General features: G+C 53.4%; 1 protein-coding gene across 1 annotated transcript in view; it reads left to right on the top strand.

Annotated features, from left to right (window-relative positions):
• MLXIPL (MLX interacting protein like) overlaps positions 1 to 14,961 on the top strand; it is a 43,118-nt gene that overhangs the window by 23,702 nt on the left and 4,455 nt on the right. The window contains exons 9-13 of the mRNA XM_084822686.1: positions 7,022 to 7,209; positions 8,302 to 8,860; positions 9,454 to 9,527; positions 10,662 to 10,824; positions 11,031 to 11,119. Coding sequence (XP_084678812.1) covers positions 7,022 to 7,209; positions 8,302 to 8,860; positions 9,454 to 9,527; positions 10,662 to 10,824; positions 11,031 to 11,119 — 1,073 coding nt within the window. The remainder of the gene's footprint in view (positions 1 to 7,021; positions 7,210 to 8,301; positions 8,861 to 9,453; positions 9,528 to 10,661; positions 10,825 to 11,030; positions 11,120 to 14,961) is intronic.

Below are 14,961 nucleotides of genomic sequence, written 5' to 3'. Positions count from 1 at the left end.
GGTACATTTGTGTAAGTGCGGGGGGGGGGGCACCTGTGAGGAAATATTGGCGGGGGGAGGACGAGGGCATGTGGGATGGGTTGGCAAAAGGGGAAGTGGCCGGGCTGTGTGTGTGTGTGTGTGTGTGGTGGTGTATTGTGTTGCAGAGGCATTATTTTTGGTGGGGTCGGAAATCAGGGTGTGTATTTAGAATGTTGCATCATTGCTGTGTGGGCAAGTCACAACTGTAGTGAAGGGGTGTCTTCATGTGCTCACACAGACAGCAGGGTCATTTTTTGTTGTTAACAGTTTATTAGACTTTTTCCTGTTTTTCAATACAATACAAACAGCAAACTCTTCCCCTCTCCTGCCTTCGCGGTGTCCTGTATTTAAAGAGTAAAGTTTCATGCATATGAGTAAAACCATTAAGCAAAAACTGGATAAATAGGAACATGGAAAGAAACAAAACAAAACAAAAGGGTTTAAGGAGGGGGCCATAGTTCAGTTCTAGAGCCCCCGCTCCGCATGCAGAAGGTCCCAGGTTCCATCCCCAGTAGCATCTCCAGGGAGGGCTAGGAAAGAGTTCTGCCTGGGACTCTAGAGAGCTGCTGCTACCAGCCAGTGTCACCAGTACTGGGCTAGATGGACCCAGGGTCTGACTCCGTAGAAGGCAGCTTCCTAGGTTCATACATACATACATACATACAATGACACTATAGCTAGACAGATAGAGAGATAGAGGTTCCTGTATATTTCTTGGGGGCCTGCACTGCTTTTCAGCGACTTAGAATCATAGAATAGTAGGGCTGGAAGGGGCCTACAAGGCCACCGAGTCCACCCCCCTGCTCATTGCAGGAATCCAAGTCACAGCATCCCTGGCAGGTGGCTGTCCAGCCTCGTCTTGAACGCCTCCAGTGTGGGAGAGCCCCCACCTCCCTAGGTCACTGGTTCCATTGTCGTATTGCTCTAACAGTCAGGACGTTTCTCCTGATGTTCAGCTGGAATCCGGCTTCCTGTCACTTGAGCCCATGATTCCGTGTCCTGCACTCTGGGATGATCGAGAAGAGATGCTGGCCTTCCTCTCTGTGACAACCTTTCAAGTACTTTCAAGTACTTGAAAGTACTTAGTCATAATTGCTTAGCCATAAGCAATTTCTTTTCTTTTCCAAGCCATTTCTTTGGCTTTGTGGCAAATGGGAGTTAACCCAGATTGTGTGTGTGTTTTTTCCCTGCCTGAATGCTTCCCCGCTGCCGCCTTTTCCAGAGGAGGGCTGGCTAGCGCCAGTGCCTTTGGGCACGACCCAGGCCACCTCCTCCAATTGGCACCTCCTGGGATCCAGACCCCTTTTCTTCCAGCTGGTTCAAGCACTGTGGGGGAATCTCATTCCCTCAGCACAGACCACGAGCGGATGTTACACTTGCTGCTTTGCCAAGGCAGTTTTGCTTGTCGTGTACACACGCACACTAGTTCTCAGGGCATCTCTCAGCTGGGGGTGATGGGAGTTGTAGTCCAAGACATCTGTAGGGCAACGGCTTCGTTGGCAGGTGGGTCAGGCGGGTCGCCTGGACTGACATTGGAAGTCCCGCTCCCAGTTGGTCTGACTGCCGCAGAAGTGTACCAGGTGTGACAGACGAAGGTCAGTGAGCCCTCTGTGCTCAGGGCAAGCAGCTCTTTGACGGCCAGCTTTTGGAGGGCTCCTTCTGAAAGGCACGCAGGGCGGTGGTGTCAATGTGCTGAAATGAAATATATCAATAAAGACAGTCAGTTAATCCAAGTGATTTAGTTATGCACACCTGTTGCGATTTCTTAGCTGACTTGCTCCAAAAGGAGTCATGGATTTACAGACCCTTATGATGGGAGCAATTCTTTTTTTCTTTTGTAAATTTTTAAAGTGCAAGTTAGTACAAAAACAGTGGGTGGGTGGGACCTCCTTGGAAGAGACCCTTCCCCCTTTACTTTCCCATGGGATGGAATGCCGCTTACCAAAGTCAAAAGAGCAGTGCTGGGTCCGACCAGAGCCCTTTCTAGTCCAGCACTCTGTTCCCACGGTGGCCAACCAGCTGCCCACGAGAAACCCACAAGCAGGACATGAACGTAACAGCATAAGCCTCCCGCCCATGTTCCCCAGCAACTGGTGTACAGATGCACACTGTCCCTGATACTGGAGGTAGCACAGAGGCAGCTGGACTAGCAGCCACTGAATGTGCCCCAAACCCTGTCAAAGCCATCCAAACTGGTGGCCATCGCTACCTCTTGCGAAGTGAATGCCACAGTTTACGCACTGGGTGAGGAAGCCCTTCCTTTGGTCCGTCCTGAATCTCCCGCCCGTCAGCTTCATGGGAGGACCCCGTTGCGTTCTGATATGATGAGAGAGGGAGAAAAAGGTCTCCCCATCCACGTTCTCCACGCCAGGCATAAGTGTGTGCAGCCCTCTCATGGCGCCCCTCACTCGCCCCTCCTCTAAGCTAAACAGTCCCAGGCGTGGTAATCTTCCCCCACTGGGGAGTCGCTCCAGTCCCTGGATCACCTTGGTTGCCCCTTTCTGCACTTTTTTCAGCTCTATTATATCCTTTTTTAGGTTGGGTGACCAGAACTTAGTGGGTGCCTTTGTCCCAGGACATGTGCCCTCCGTCCCACTTCACAAGCATTTGATTTTATACATGCAGATTCCATCTATTAATAGCTCGTGATGAGGCTGCAAGTCATAAAGGGATGAAAAATAGATCCATTTGAATCTAAAGTCTGGAAATCAAACCAGTCGAGGAACCCTCTGAGCTTGGAGTGGAAAAAAAACCTACAGAGAGGTGGGTGTGAGGTTGTGGTTTTTAAAATTTCCACTCCTGATTGAGGAAGAAAACAGACTAAGAACGAATGTGCCCATTTGGGGCTGGTCTGAAAGTGCCAAGGCAGCGGTTTGGGCTGTCTGACCCTGCGGAAGTGAGAGGGTTGTGTTGCGGGGACAGGAAGGGGAGCGTGAGCCACGGATGGGTCACAGGGCTTGGGCTTCGGGAAGGCCACAGGAAGTGGTTAGCCACAGGCTGCATGCAAGGCGAGCCCGCGAGGGCAGGAGCACGGACCTGGGCACACGCCCAGGGAAAGGCTCGGCCCTGCAGGGCACAGAGGGGGCTTGGTCCCTTTTCCCCAGGCCAAGCTGCATCCATGGATTTGTGGGGAGTTGTGCAGTTGTCGTGTACCTATAAGAACTTTGTCACTAAGATATGATGCCTGGGTATTGCTCCCCCCCCCCCGCCCCCCAGATCCCGTTTCCTTTTGTGTCATGTCTTGTAGATTGTAATCCTGAGGACAGGGACTCTCATAATTAATCTTTGTAAGCCATGCAGGGAGCTTGTTTTTGCTGGAGAGCAGGATACAAATACTGCAAATAAATAATAATGAACAATGTGCACATTTTTAAGTACATTAAAAAACAAAGGTAGCCACGCTGGTCCATGAGAAAAAAAAAGAGTTTCAAGTTCTCCAGAACTCTTCATCAAGCAAAAACCAAACAAACAGGGAATAGGGGAAGAAACAAAGTCCAAATATTTTTGAGACTGGGTCTATCTATATAAACTGCAGATCTCACAGCTGTAACACCTGGCCAAGTTTTTGAACTTTGTTTCTTCCCCTATCACATGCTCTCTCTCTCTCTCTCTCGCTCTCGCTCTCGTTCTCTCTTTTTGCCTGACAAAGAGTTCTGGGGAACTCAAAAGCTTGCACAATTTTGTGGAATGTTGGTTGGGCCTAATTGCCCAATGGTGCATTTTTAATTATACTGGTTAAAACTGCTTAAATCGGGGTTAGGCTGGTGCTCTCCAGATGTTTTGGACCACAATCCCTGACCATCCCGGTTTCTTTTGTTAAAATAACAAGAAAAGGATTAATTTAAAAAAATTGCTGACCATTGGACATGCTGGCTGGGGATTATGGGAGTTGCAGTCCAAAAATCTGGAGAGCACCAGAGGCCTCATTTCAGTGGGCCTACTCTAAGTAGGATTTTACTCCAGGTTTCCTACATTGCTCTTAAATAATATTTCTAAAATGTGACCCACAAAGAGGCTTTGAGGTTCTGTGCTGGATGGGCCCAAGAAGCTTTGCTGCCAGAGGTGGAGAATGAGATGCTCCCCATCATTCCATGGGGAGCTAAATCAGATCAGCAGCGAAATCTTCTTTCAGCCCTGGCTGCCTTTGCTGCACTCGCTCTGCACTCAGTCAGCAAAGGGTTTCTGACCCCCAGGGGTTTCACAACAGCGACAACAAAAAGCCTCCCTCCCCACCCTCTGAAATTGGGCTGCTGACCGCGTGGGAGAAAATGGGAGTGGGTTTGCGCATGGAAGAATGTGTGCGCTCCAGTTCTGGCCCTGAAGACAAACTCTTAGGCTGAGCATGCGCTCAGAGGCACCCTTGTTCTGCAGTACTGTGCCCATTTCCCTGAGCCCGTCTTGCACCTGGCTCTGTTGGTGGACCGCAGGGCACTTGCAACAAAGCAAAGTCAGTCCCGTGAGCCTGAAGCCGGTCTGCCCCCTGCTCTAAAAGGTTGCCACCGAAAGGGAGTCCTGTGGGATTGTCACAGGAGGCAGCACTGCCTTGAGAAATCAGGCCCTGCTGAGCCAAAGATTTCTCTCATTCCATAGCTCAGCAGGACTTGTCCCCATTGCCCCTGGACACCCCCTCCCCAAATAAGACCAGAGCGACACCTCTCAGCACATGCATCGCTCCCGCTGTCATATATGGTGAGCTTCTGGGAGTAGAAGATGGGTGGCGTGCTGCTTCTGAAAAGAGAGGCACTGGGGCGCAAGACCTGTGTCATCTCCGGACTCCAGAGCTCCTCAATGCCCCCCCGCCCTTGGGGAGTCCACCTTCTCACCATCGTTGTCACCAGCTCCTCCTGCCCCTCCGTCTCACGTTGCTGCCGCTTGCTTGCTGGACAGGCTGAGAGCAGGAGCTGGGGGCCGCAGCACGTGCTGCTCTCTCCTCACCAGCACCGCTCATTGCCAGGGCCGGAGCGAGAGGCAGCGGGGAGCAAGCCGTTTGCCCAGGGGGGGAGGAGGCGCAGCTCCAGGGGGCCTTGCTGGTGGGCCCTTGGCGGGGGCCCAGCCAGGCCCGCCCTTGGCCCTGTCCCTTCTCAAGGTGGCCTATTTCGGCTTCAGAACCCTTTCCTCCTAACTCTAGATGGCGGGAGCTGGTTCTGGCCGTCTAAAAGAGGAGATGCATTCTGTGCATGCTTAGGAGCTGTATCAGCCTTCCCCAACTGGGGCACCCTCGAGAAGTATTGGTCTGCAACTCCCATCATCCCCATCCAGCCATGCTGGCTGGGAATGATGGGGGTTGCAATCCACACACCTCTCGAGGGCGCCTGGTTGGGGACGGTCGCTGCACACGCTTGAGGACCCCATCCTGGCCTCTCTCCTCTGTGCCGGGTGCACCTCCCAAGTAGGCCGCTCTGAGTCCTGGCACCTCTTTTCTCAGGCCAGAGGCATCTTTGTTCAGCCACAAGTCATGCAGACTGGATTGCCTGGTATGTTTTGGGCCGGGGGGGGGGAGTCCAGTGGACCTGGCAAGGCTGTGCCTCCCGCTGCGGTCAGGGCTCCAGAAGGTGCCGGGTGGCTCCTCTTGCGGTGTGCAGGCGGGCCAGGCCGTGTCTGCGCCCCCGCCTCTCCGCGTGCTCAGCGCGCCCCCATGTCACGACTGTGGCTGCTTATGCTGCTGCTGCTGCAGTCTGGCCAGCCGCTGGGGCACACCAGGCCCTGGCCAGGTGACAGCCAGGCAGCCTCCAGAGCCTGGCCACCAGTGGGCCGCGGCGCTCCGCTTGGCCTGCTGTGCTCCCTGCGCCTCCTGACCTTTATTTTATTTCTTCATTTTGAAAAATTAAACACAACTTTGGCATTTTGCAAAGCAAAGCGCTGCCCTCCGGTGCCATCCTGAGTCGGGTTCCAAGAGTGGTGCTGTGCTTTGGAGCGCAGCCCCTGCCCCGGCCACCCCGGGCAGGTGACTTTTCTTTAGCCTCACCACTTTGCCTTCTGGGAAATGAGTGTTGTGGGACCGGCCACGCCCACCACAGCAGCCACCTCATGAAAGGGCAAGCCCCCTGCCGCCACTGTGGCAGCCATTTTGTGAGAGTGCTCATGACACTATCCACACTCCCAAGTGCGCCCAAAGGAGCGGCAATACAGGCAGCCGCTTGGGGGCACCGAATTCAAGAGGCGCTGTGCGAACTGAGAAATTTGGGGGGAGGGGGGAAATACAGTTACACCCCTCCCCCTACATATGACATTAGTGTTCACCCGGCAGTTCCAGGAATGCGGAAGCAGAGGGACTCCAAAATGTGCAGATGGTTCACAGAACCAGCCAGGCCTGTTCTTGGGGGAGCAATGGCTGCCTGTCTGACCAGCGGGCAGGGAGGGGACGGGGTGCCTGGGTGGAGAGGACGGGGCTTTGGACACCGGTGACGCGAGCACCAATCCTTGGCCAGCTGTGACGCTCTCAGCCACCTCGGGCAAGTCACTCTGTCTCGTGGTCTCATCATGTGTTGTGAGCAAAAGAGTGGCCGTGACACCGAGAGAAAGGAATATCATATGGCAGCCTTCCCCATCCAGGTGCCCTCCCTCCAGATGGGCTGGACTACAACTCCCATCACACCCAGCCAGCTGGCTGTGATGGGAGTTGTAGTCCAGCCCATCTGGAGGGAGGGCACCCAGTTGGGGAAGGCTGGTCTAGTGAGTGATACCATCCGGACTGTTGTATACCTCATGCAAAACTTGGGGTCTAATTCAGAATCCTCAAAGGCATGGGAACCCCGGCCTCCTTCCAAAAGTTCTAGTCCTCTACAAGGGTTGAAAATGGTGAGGTGAGGAGGCTGAGTGGGAATCACTGTCATGGACATCAGGCAAAGAGCTTCAGATCTCTGCATCCGAAACAAAATAAGGCCTGGAAAGCCATCAAAATGGACTTCACCTGCGCCGCTTTCCCATGCCAGAAGGTTTGGCATGTTTGCCGCAGCAGCATCTACTGGGCTTGCTTTGACCACCATCTCTTGCTGTCTAGATTTCTTCTCCAGCCCTCGCCCACTGCCTGCACAGATGCCCCTGAGCTACCAGGACCAGCCTTGCTTTGTGCCTGTGCCGGAGACCCTCTTTGGGAGCAGCGGTGGCAACCTTCTTCCCAGCGCTGCTGACACCTTGCTGCCCCCAGGCCCATCCAGTCCTCCCAGCTTGTCTGGACCTCACCTCCAGGTGTGCACACTTCCACTGCTGTCCTGTTTTTCCTGCTGCCCCATCGCAGTGGTTCTTAGTGCTTCAGGCCCATTCTCCCTCTGCCCCCACCCCACTTCCTAAACTGGCCGTGACCCACAGCTTCACTTCAGCAGAGGTTCTTGGGGCATCAAGCCCTGGAAGTAGAGATGGGAATGAGTTCTTTGTTCATGTGCAAGTGAGAGAGAGAGCAACTCTGAGCATGTGCAGAGTGCTCTTCGAGGTGCCAGCACAAGCGGTTTCCCCTGTCCCTTCTGGGGTTAATAAGTCAGGGTTTACAGCAGGGGTGGGGAACCCTTTTCAACCTGAAGCGTGAATTCCAATCCGAGAAAGGTCGAGGGGGGGGCTGTGGGTGTGGCCAAAATGAGATTATTCTTCATTGGAGGCCTACTCACAAGAAAGCAGGATACGTCTCTGCATGTTTATTCCAAAGTAAACAGGCCTGAATCACTCAGCAGCACTTTCAAAGAGCACGCCAAGTCCCAAGCCTCTGCAATCTGCTCAGAAGTGAGCAAGAGCAACGCGGCCTTTGCACAAGCAAGCAAGGCAAGATTCAGATTCAGAAGTAGGCTGGACTGAGACACTCAGCAGCTCTCGCCCCAGCCCCCCCCCCCCCTTGCAGGGAAAAGTCCTTCTCTCCCATCAGCAGCTGGCTGGAGTTTGGCGCTTTCCCCTTCGGCTCCCTTTCCACTGTGCAGCAGGGGAGAGCTCTTATCTTGGATCAGCCACTGATAGGAGATAAGGACTTTCCCTGCTGGGAGGGGGGTGGCGCCTGGGGAAGAAGCTGGGGGCCAGAAGTCGGACCCCCATGAGCCAGAGGTCCCCGTCCCTGGTTTACAGCATAATTCTTGCCTGTGCAGGAGGTCCAGTGGATGGGGTGGGATTTGCTGTGACCAGTCGCCAAACGCACAGACTGCTGTTGTCTGTTGACAAGCTTCTAGTCTCAGCGTTGCCAAAAGCAGCTCAGCCCCCTGGCTCAACTGCTGTCGATTGTTTCTCTCCATTCTTTTGGGGGTTCAACCCAACGGCGAGAGCCCCCCCAGCATCGTTCTCCTGTCCTTTTCTCTTTTCCAGCCCGCAGGCAGTTGCTCCGCTCCACTCGCCTCGCCCAGCACCTTCCTCAGCAGTGACTTGCCACCGGTGCCCCCCTCAACTCCCCCCGGTATCCTTGGCTCGGAGGTCAAGGCAAAGCCCCTGCTCCCCTGCACCTTCCCCAGCAAGTGGCTGAGCTTGGACCACTATGGGTCTTACTGCCCTGCCCCCCTGCCCAGCCCCCCCCTGCTGGGCCCAGAGCCAGGCTGCCCGCTGCCGTCTGCCCCTCGCCCCAAGTTCCACTACCCGCCCTCCCCGCTCTTCTCCCGGCCTGCCTCCCCGGCACTCTCCACGCCCTGCTTCCCCCAAAGTCTGCCAGGCTACAGGATGGACCTGCCCCCAGGGTTCCCTCCGCCCTTCGGTGCCCCACCTCTGCACCCTGGCGTGGCTGCCGGCCCCGTCTTTGGCACAGCTCGAGGGCAGCCCCAGTTGGGAAGCGATGGGCCCAGGGCTAAGGTGGCCGGCAGCAAGTCCAAGAGGCCCCTGGCCACTCCGCTTGCTGCGAGGCCAAACCCTTGTCTGACGCAGCTGCTGACCACAGGTAAGGGGTGGGAGGGGGGCACTTTTTAATGAGTGGGGCCTTCTCCTCTTTGCCAACCTGCGAATGTGCTGGGATTGGGGCTGCAAGCTTGAACTGACTGATTGGTGAGATGAGCACTGATTCCTAAAAACACTTTTAATCGATTAAAACAGTCGGGCAGCAATTTCAAAAAAGTATTATCATTACTATTACTATTATAACATATTAACTATTAATATTTTATTTATTAATAATACATATGTACCATTTAATATAATAAAATCACTAAGGGTGCAATTGTATGTGTGTTTAGACAAAAACAGCCCTAGAACTCCCAGCATCCCCCAGCCTGCAATGCTGGCTGGGGAATGCTGGGAGTTTTAGGACTTTTTTCTGTCAAAATATGCATAGGATTGTAGGACCTTTTTCTGTCTAAACAGACATAGGATTGTGGGACTTCTTTCTGTCTAAATATGCATAGGATTGTACCCTAAGTGGCTGACATACAAAATTTCTAAAAACTACTGCTAAATATATACGTACATAATATACACAACATACATAATATATACATAATTCTTCCTCTTTCCTTTTTTCCCCTTTTCCTTTGGCAGCTAAACTGGAGCCCAGTCCAGAGACCCTCCCTGCACCCAGCCATGCACTGGTCCCCATACCGCTGGAGTCCCTGGTAGGAGGCGTGGGGGCATAGGATGGGGTGCTTTTCTCTCCAGGCTCTGAGCAGGGTTAAGGTCAGGGCTTTTCTGGAGCTGCACGCAGCGGGCCCTGCTTCCCAGCCAGCCACGGTGGGCAGCCCCCAGTGGCGGGGGTGGTGCGGTGCTGGCATTTCAGGAGGGGCTGGGAAAGCCCACGATCCGGAGACGAGACACAAGGATGGCTCTTAATGTGCATCCTGCATCCAGGTGGCCGAAAGCAGCTTTCCTCTGAAGAGAAATCAGAACAGAAGATGAGCGTGACCACACGGACTCGGGCCAAAAGCCTGCCTAGTCCAGCTCAGGGACTGGGCAGGTGCCCTGGAGAAGCTCATCGGCGAGGCAGGCCTATGGCTCGTCCCCAGGAACTGGCATTCGGAGGCAGTTCCAGGCCTCTGGTGCACTCAGCCAGGGACCCCCGGGAGCCGCCTCCTCCTCGCTGCCATTGGCCCCAGCTGCTCCTCCCCCTCCCCAGCACTGTTGCCTGGGCCAGAGCGAGAGACAACTGGGAACAAGCAGGGCGAGAAGGAGCAACTCCAGGGGGTCTCGTGCCAGGGGCCACTGCGGGGGTGTGGTCCCGCGGCAGGTGCCCGGCCAGGCTGACCTCGGGTGCCAGCCCTGCCTAGCGTACGCTTAGCCCAAAGACCGTCATGGCTTTTGCAACGCGTGGGCCATGCTGTCGAAGAGGAAACAAATACAAGAGGGGCAACCCAGTGCTCTCCGGATGCTTTGGACTACAATGCCCATCAGCCCCAGCCAGCATGGCCAATGGTCAGGGATGATGGGAGGTGGACAAGGAGACTGTAATCGGGAAGAGGAGGAGACACTCCAGGGGCTCCTGCCCCTGGTCCCCTGGCGGGGTGGGGGCCCTGGGCAGGATCCCAACCATGCAGCCCCCTGGCACGGGCCCTGCTCAGAGGGGTGCTGTGCCGGAACAGAAAAGCTCTCTTCCTAGTTGCCGGGACCAGAACTGGTGAACTCCTCTCTCCCCCTTTCAGCAGACATCTAGATTCACGGCCATCACAACATCCTGCAGCAGCCAGTTCCACAGGCACCCCTGCCATGAAGGTGGTGCCAGCTCACCGCCCCCCCCCCCGCTTCCTTTTTTGTAGCAAGATGCCTTTGGTGATCAGCCTGCCAGCTTCTTGCCCCGAACGACTCAGCGGAGTCCTCGGCTCTCCCCGCCGGTCTCCAGCCCCTCGCAGACCATCCCTGCCACGCCGCCAGCCCTTCTCGTCCCCAAGGCGGAGCGGCTGTCACCCACCCCAGTCTGTGGTGAGCACGGTGGAGCCAGGGGTCCCCCAGCCACTGACCGCCCTGGCAAACCGCCAGTTATGTTATGACTCAGTGGCTCCTGCTGTTGTCGTGGGGGGCCGGGGGGGCGGGGAGGTCTGTTCTGTTCCCTGATGGAAAAACACTTTGTGCATGCTCTGGCGCAACAAGTAACAGCAGTGTCTTTGTTCCCATCCACCTCTGAGCAGCGAGTAACCGGGGATCCCCCATCTCCCTGGAGGGTCTGGTTTCTGCCTCTCACCACCCGTGCAGCCGGAGCAGGACTGAGCCAAGCAAGGTAAGGAGAGGAAAGGAGGAGATCTTCATAAAGAGCACTTCCTGCCCACCTTCCAATTACAGAAGTGACCCCCCCACACACACACACACATCAAAGCAGCAAGTGAGCAAGGCACAAAACGGAACAAGATGGCGCCTCCAGATGTGTTGGGAGTGGCAGGCCAAGAGGCTGCCAGCCTGGGAAAGGCGGTCTGACAGTGGAGAATTAAGAAACTCCTCTGCCAGTCGCTCTTTCGCTTCACCTGCCCACACAGCCCTCTGTGCCTCTCTTCCTGTCCCCTGATCCAGCCTTTCATAGAATAGTAGGGCTGGAAGGGGCCTACAAGGCCATGGAGTCCAACCCCCTGCTCAATGCAGGAATCCAAGTCAGAGCATCCCTGACAGATGGCTGTCCAGTCTCGCCTTGAAGGCCTCCAGTGTGGGAGAGCCCATGACCTCCCTAGGTCATTGGTTCCATTGTCATATTGCTCTAACAGCCAGGAAGTTTTTCCTGATGTTCAGCCGGAATCTGGCTTCCTGGAACTTGAGCCCATTATTCCGTGTCCTGCACTCTGGGATGATCAAGAAGAGATCCTGGACTTCTCCTCTGGGACAACCTTTCAAGTACTTGAAGAGTGCTATCATATCTCCCCTCAGTCTTCTCTTCTCAAGGCTAAACATGCCCAGTTCTTTCAGTCTCTCTTTATAGGGCTTTGTTTCCAGTCCCCTGATCATCTTTGTTGCCCTCCTCTGAACCCTCTCCAGTTTGTCTGCATCCTTCTTAAAGTGTGGTGCCCAGAACTGGACACAGTACTCCAGATGAGGCCTAACCAGTGCTGAGTAGAGGGGAACGAGTACTTCCCAGGATTTGGAAGCGATGCTTCTATGAATGCAGCCCAAAAGAGCATTGGCCTTTTTTGCAGCCACATCCCATTGTTGGCTCATATTCAGCTTGTGATCGACAACAATTCCAAGATCCTTCTCGTTTGTAGTGTGGTTGAGCCACGTATCCCCCATCTTGTAACTGTGCATTTGGTTTCTTTTTCCTAGGTGCAGAACTTGGCATTGATCCCTATTAAATGTCATTCTGTTGTTTTCTGCCCAGCGCTCCAGTCTATCCAGATCACTTTGAATTTGGTTTCTGTCTTCCAAAGTATTAGCTATCCCGCCCAATTTGGTGTCATATGCAAATTTGATCAGCATTCCCTGCACCTCCTCCTCCAAGTCATTAATAAAAATGTTGAAGAGCACTGGGCCCAGGACTGAGCCCTGCGGTACCCCACTCGTTACCTCTCCCCAGTTGGAGAAGGTCCCATTGATAAGCACTCTTTGAGTCCGATTCTGTAGCCAACTGTGGGTCCACCGGATCGTTGTTTCATCTAGCCCACTTTGATCTAGTTTGCTCATCAGGAGATCATGGGGCACTTTGTCGAAAGCTTTGCTGAAGTCGAGGTATATGATGTCTACAGCATTCCCACGGTCTACAAGGGAGATTACTTGATCAAAAAATGAGATCAGATTTGTCTGGCAGGACTTGTTTTTGACAAATCCATGTTGGCTTCGAGTAATCACGGCATTGTTGTCAAGGTGCTCCCAGATGGATTGCTTTATGATCTGCTCCAGAATTTTTCCAGGGATTGATGTCAGACTGACTGGTCTGTAGTTCCCAGGTTCCTCCTTTTTACCTTTTTGAAGATAGGGACGACGTTAGCCCTCCTCCAGTCATCTGGCACTTCCCCCGTCCTCTATGATTTCTCAAAGAGAATAGACAGTGGTTCTGAGAGTTCTTCTGCCAGTTCCTTTATGACTCTAGGATGCAGTTCATGTGGCCCTGGAGATTTGAACTCATTCAAAGTAATGAGGTGTTGCTTGACCATATGCCTGTCGATCTCAAGCTGCAATCCTGCCCCTTCAGCCTGTACTTCACCTTTGCCAGGGGGGTCATAGACCCTCTTTTGGGAGAAGACTGAGCCAAAGTAGGAATTGAGCACCTCTGCCTTTTCTTTGTCATCTGTTATCGTTTTGCCATCCTTATTTAATAGCTGAACAACCATTTCTTTCCTCTGCCTTTTACTATGCATGTAGCTGAAGAAAGCCTTTATGTTGTTTTTAGCATCCCTCGCTAACCTCAGCTCATTCTCAGCTTTAGCCTTCCTGACGCCATCCCTGCAATTCTGTGCGACCTGCCTGTACTCTTCCTTTGTTACTTGGCCTTCTTTCCACTTCCTATATGTGTCCTTTTTTGTTTTCAGGTCATCCCTAAGCTTTTTGTGAAGCCACATTGGCTTCTTCTGTTGTCTTCCACCTTTTCTTCTTGTTGGAATTGCTTGTGATTGTGCCTTGAGAATTTCCTTTTTTAAAAGCTCCCACCCATCTTGGACTCCTTTTCTCGCTAGCATCGCTTGCCATGGGACCTTACTGATCACTGTTCTGAGTTTATGAAAATCAGCTTTCCTCAAATCCAGGGTACGCGTTTGACTACACTCGGCTTTTGCTTCCCTTAGAACCAAGAACTCAAGTACAACATGGTCGCTTTCCCCCAGAGTTCCTGTAACTGCTACTTGATCCACTAAGTCATCTCTGTTGGTTAGGATCAAGTCAAGGATAGCCGATCCCCTAGTTCCTTCCTCTCCTTTCTGTAGGAGGAAGTGATCCGCCACACAAGTCAGGAATTTCCTGGAGGGGCCATGTTTTGCAGAATTTGTCTCCCAACAAATATCGGGGAAATTGAAGTCCCCCATTACTACTACATCATGCTTCCTTAAAACATTGGCTATTTGCTTTTCAAAAGTTTCATCCTCGTCTTCTCCTTGATTGGGTGGCCCGGTAGTAGACTCCGACCACCAGGTTCCTTTTATTCTTTGCTCCATTTATTTCAACCCAGATGCTCTCGATGGGGCTACCAAGCTCCTCCTCCTGTATTTCTGTGCAGAGATATGTATTTTTCACATACAATGCAACCCCGCCTCCCTTTCTGTTCCTCCTGTTCTTTTTGAACAAGTTATATCCTTCAATTGCTGTATTCCAGTCATGAGAGTCATCCCACCAAGTCTCAGTTATACCTATCAGGCCATAATTTCCCTCTTGTATTAAGAGTTCAAGTTCGTTCTGTTTGTTTCCCATACTCTGGGCATTAGTATATAGACATCGAAGACCATGTGCTTCATAGCTGGCTTTCTTCCTACATGTGTCTGAAGACTATTATTGGGCGCTATCAGAGCTGTTCTCTCCATTGCAGTGCATGCGCCTATGTCCATCGTTACCCCCAACATTACATCTCCCTTCCCCGTAGGATTCAGTTTAAAGGCCTCCTGATGAAGTTCTTCATGCTGTGGCCAAACACATTCTTCCCATCCTTTGTGAGGTGCAACCCATCCCTAGCCAACAGCCCATCTTCCAGGAAGTATAGCCCGTGGTCCCAGAATCCAAATCTCTCTCGTCGGCACCACCTTCGTAGCCAGTCATTCACCTGGAGTATTTTTCGTTAAAAAATACTTTACACCAGGGGTGTTGAACCTCTGTTCCACAGGGCAAACCCAGCTCACTTGGTGGCCCAGTCCTGCCCTCTGGGCCGCCCCCTGTGGCCACATCACCTCCCCTGACTGCTGATCCTTCGGTGGTTCCCTGCACACCCCCCCCCCCATCTAAAAGGCTGAAATGCGCCTCCTAAGCCACAATCTCTGCTGGTGTTTTGGCCCAGCCCCTTTTGCCTTCAGCCCTGCCCACCCCGGAATGCACCCCTTCCCCCAAGCAGTTCAGGAGCGCAGGCTCCCTCTCCCACACCGTCCCACCTTCGTTTACATGTGTGTTGTGCACCTGAGGTGAAACGGGAGGGCCTTTGAAGTCCCCGTGCCTGACAGCTGG

Source organism: Heloderma suspectum, chromosome 16, assembly GCF_057233095.1.
Source record: "Heloderma suspectum isolate Gila_16-S chromosome 16, 16-S_ref, whole genome shotgun sequence".
NCBI classification, from domain to species: Eukaryota; Metazoa; Chordata; class Lepidosauria; order Squamata; family Helodermatidae; genus Heloderma; species Heloderma suspectum.
The sequence above is the reverse complement of the archived record's forward strand: the minus strand, read 5'-3'. Positions and strand labels throughout refer to the sequence as shown.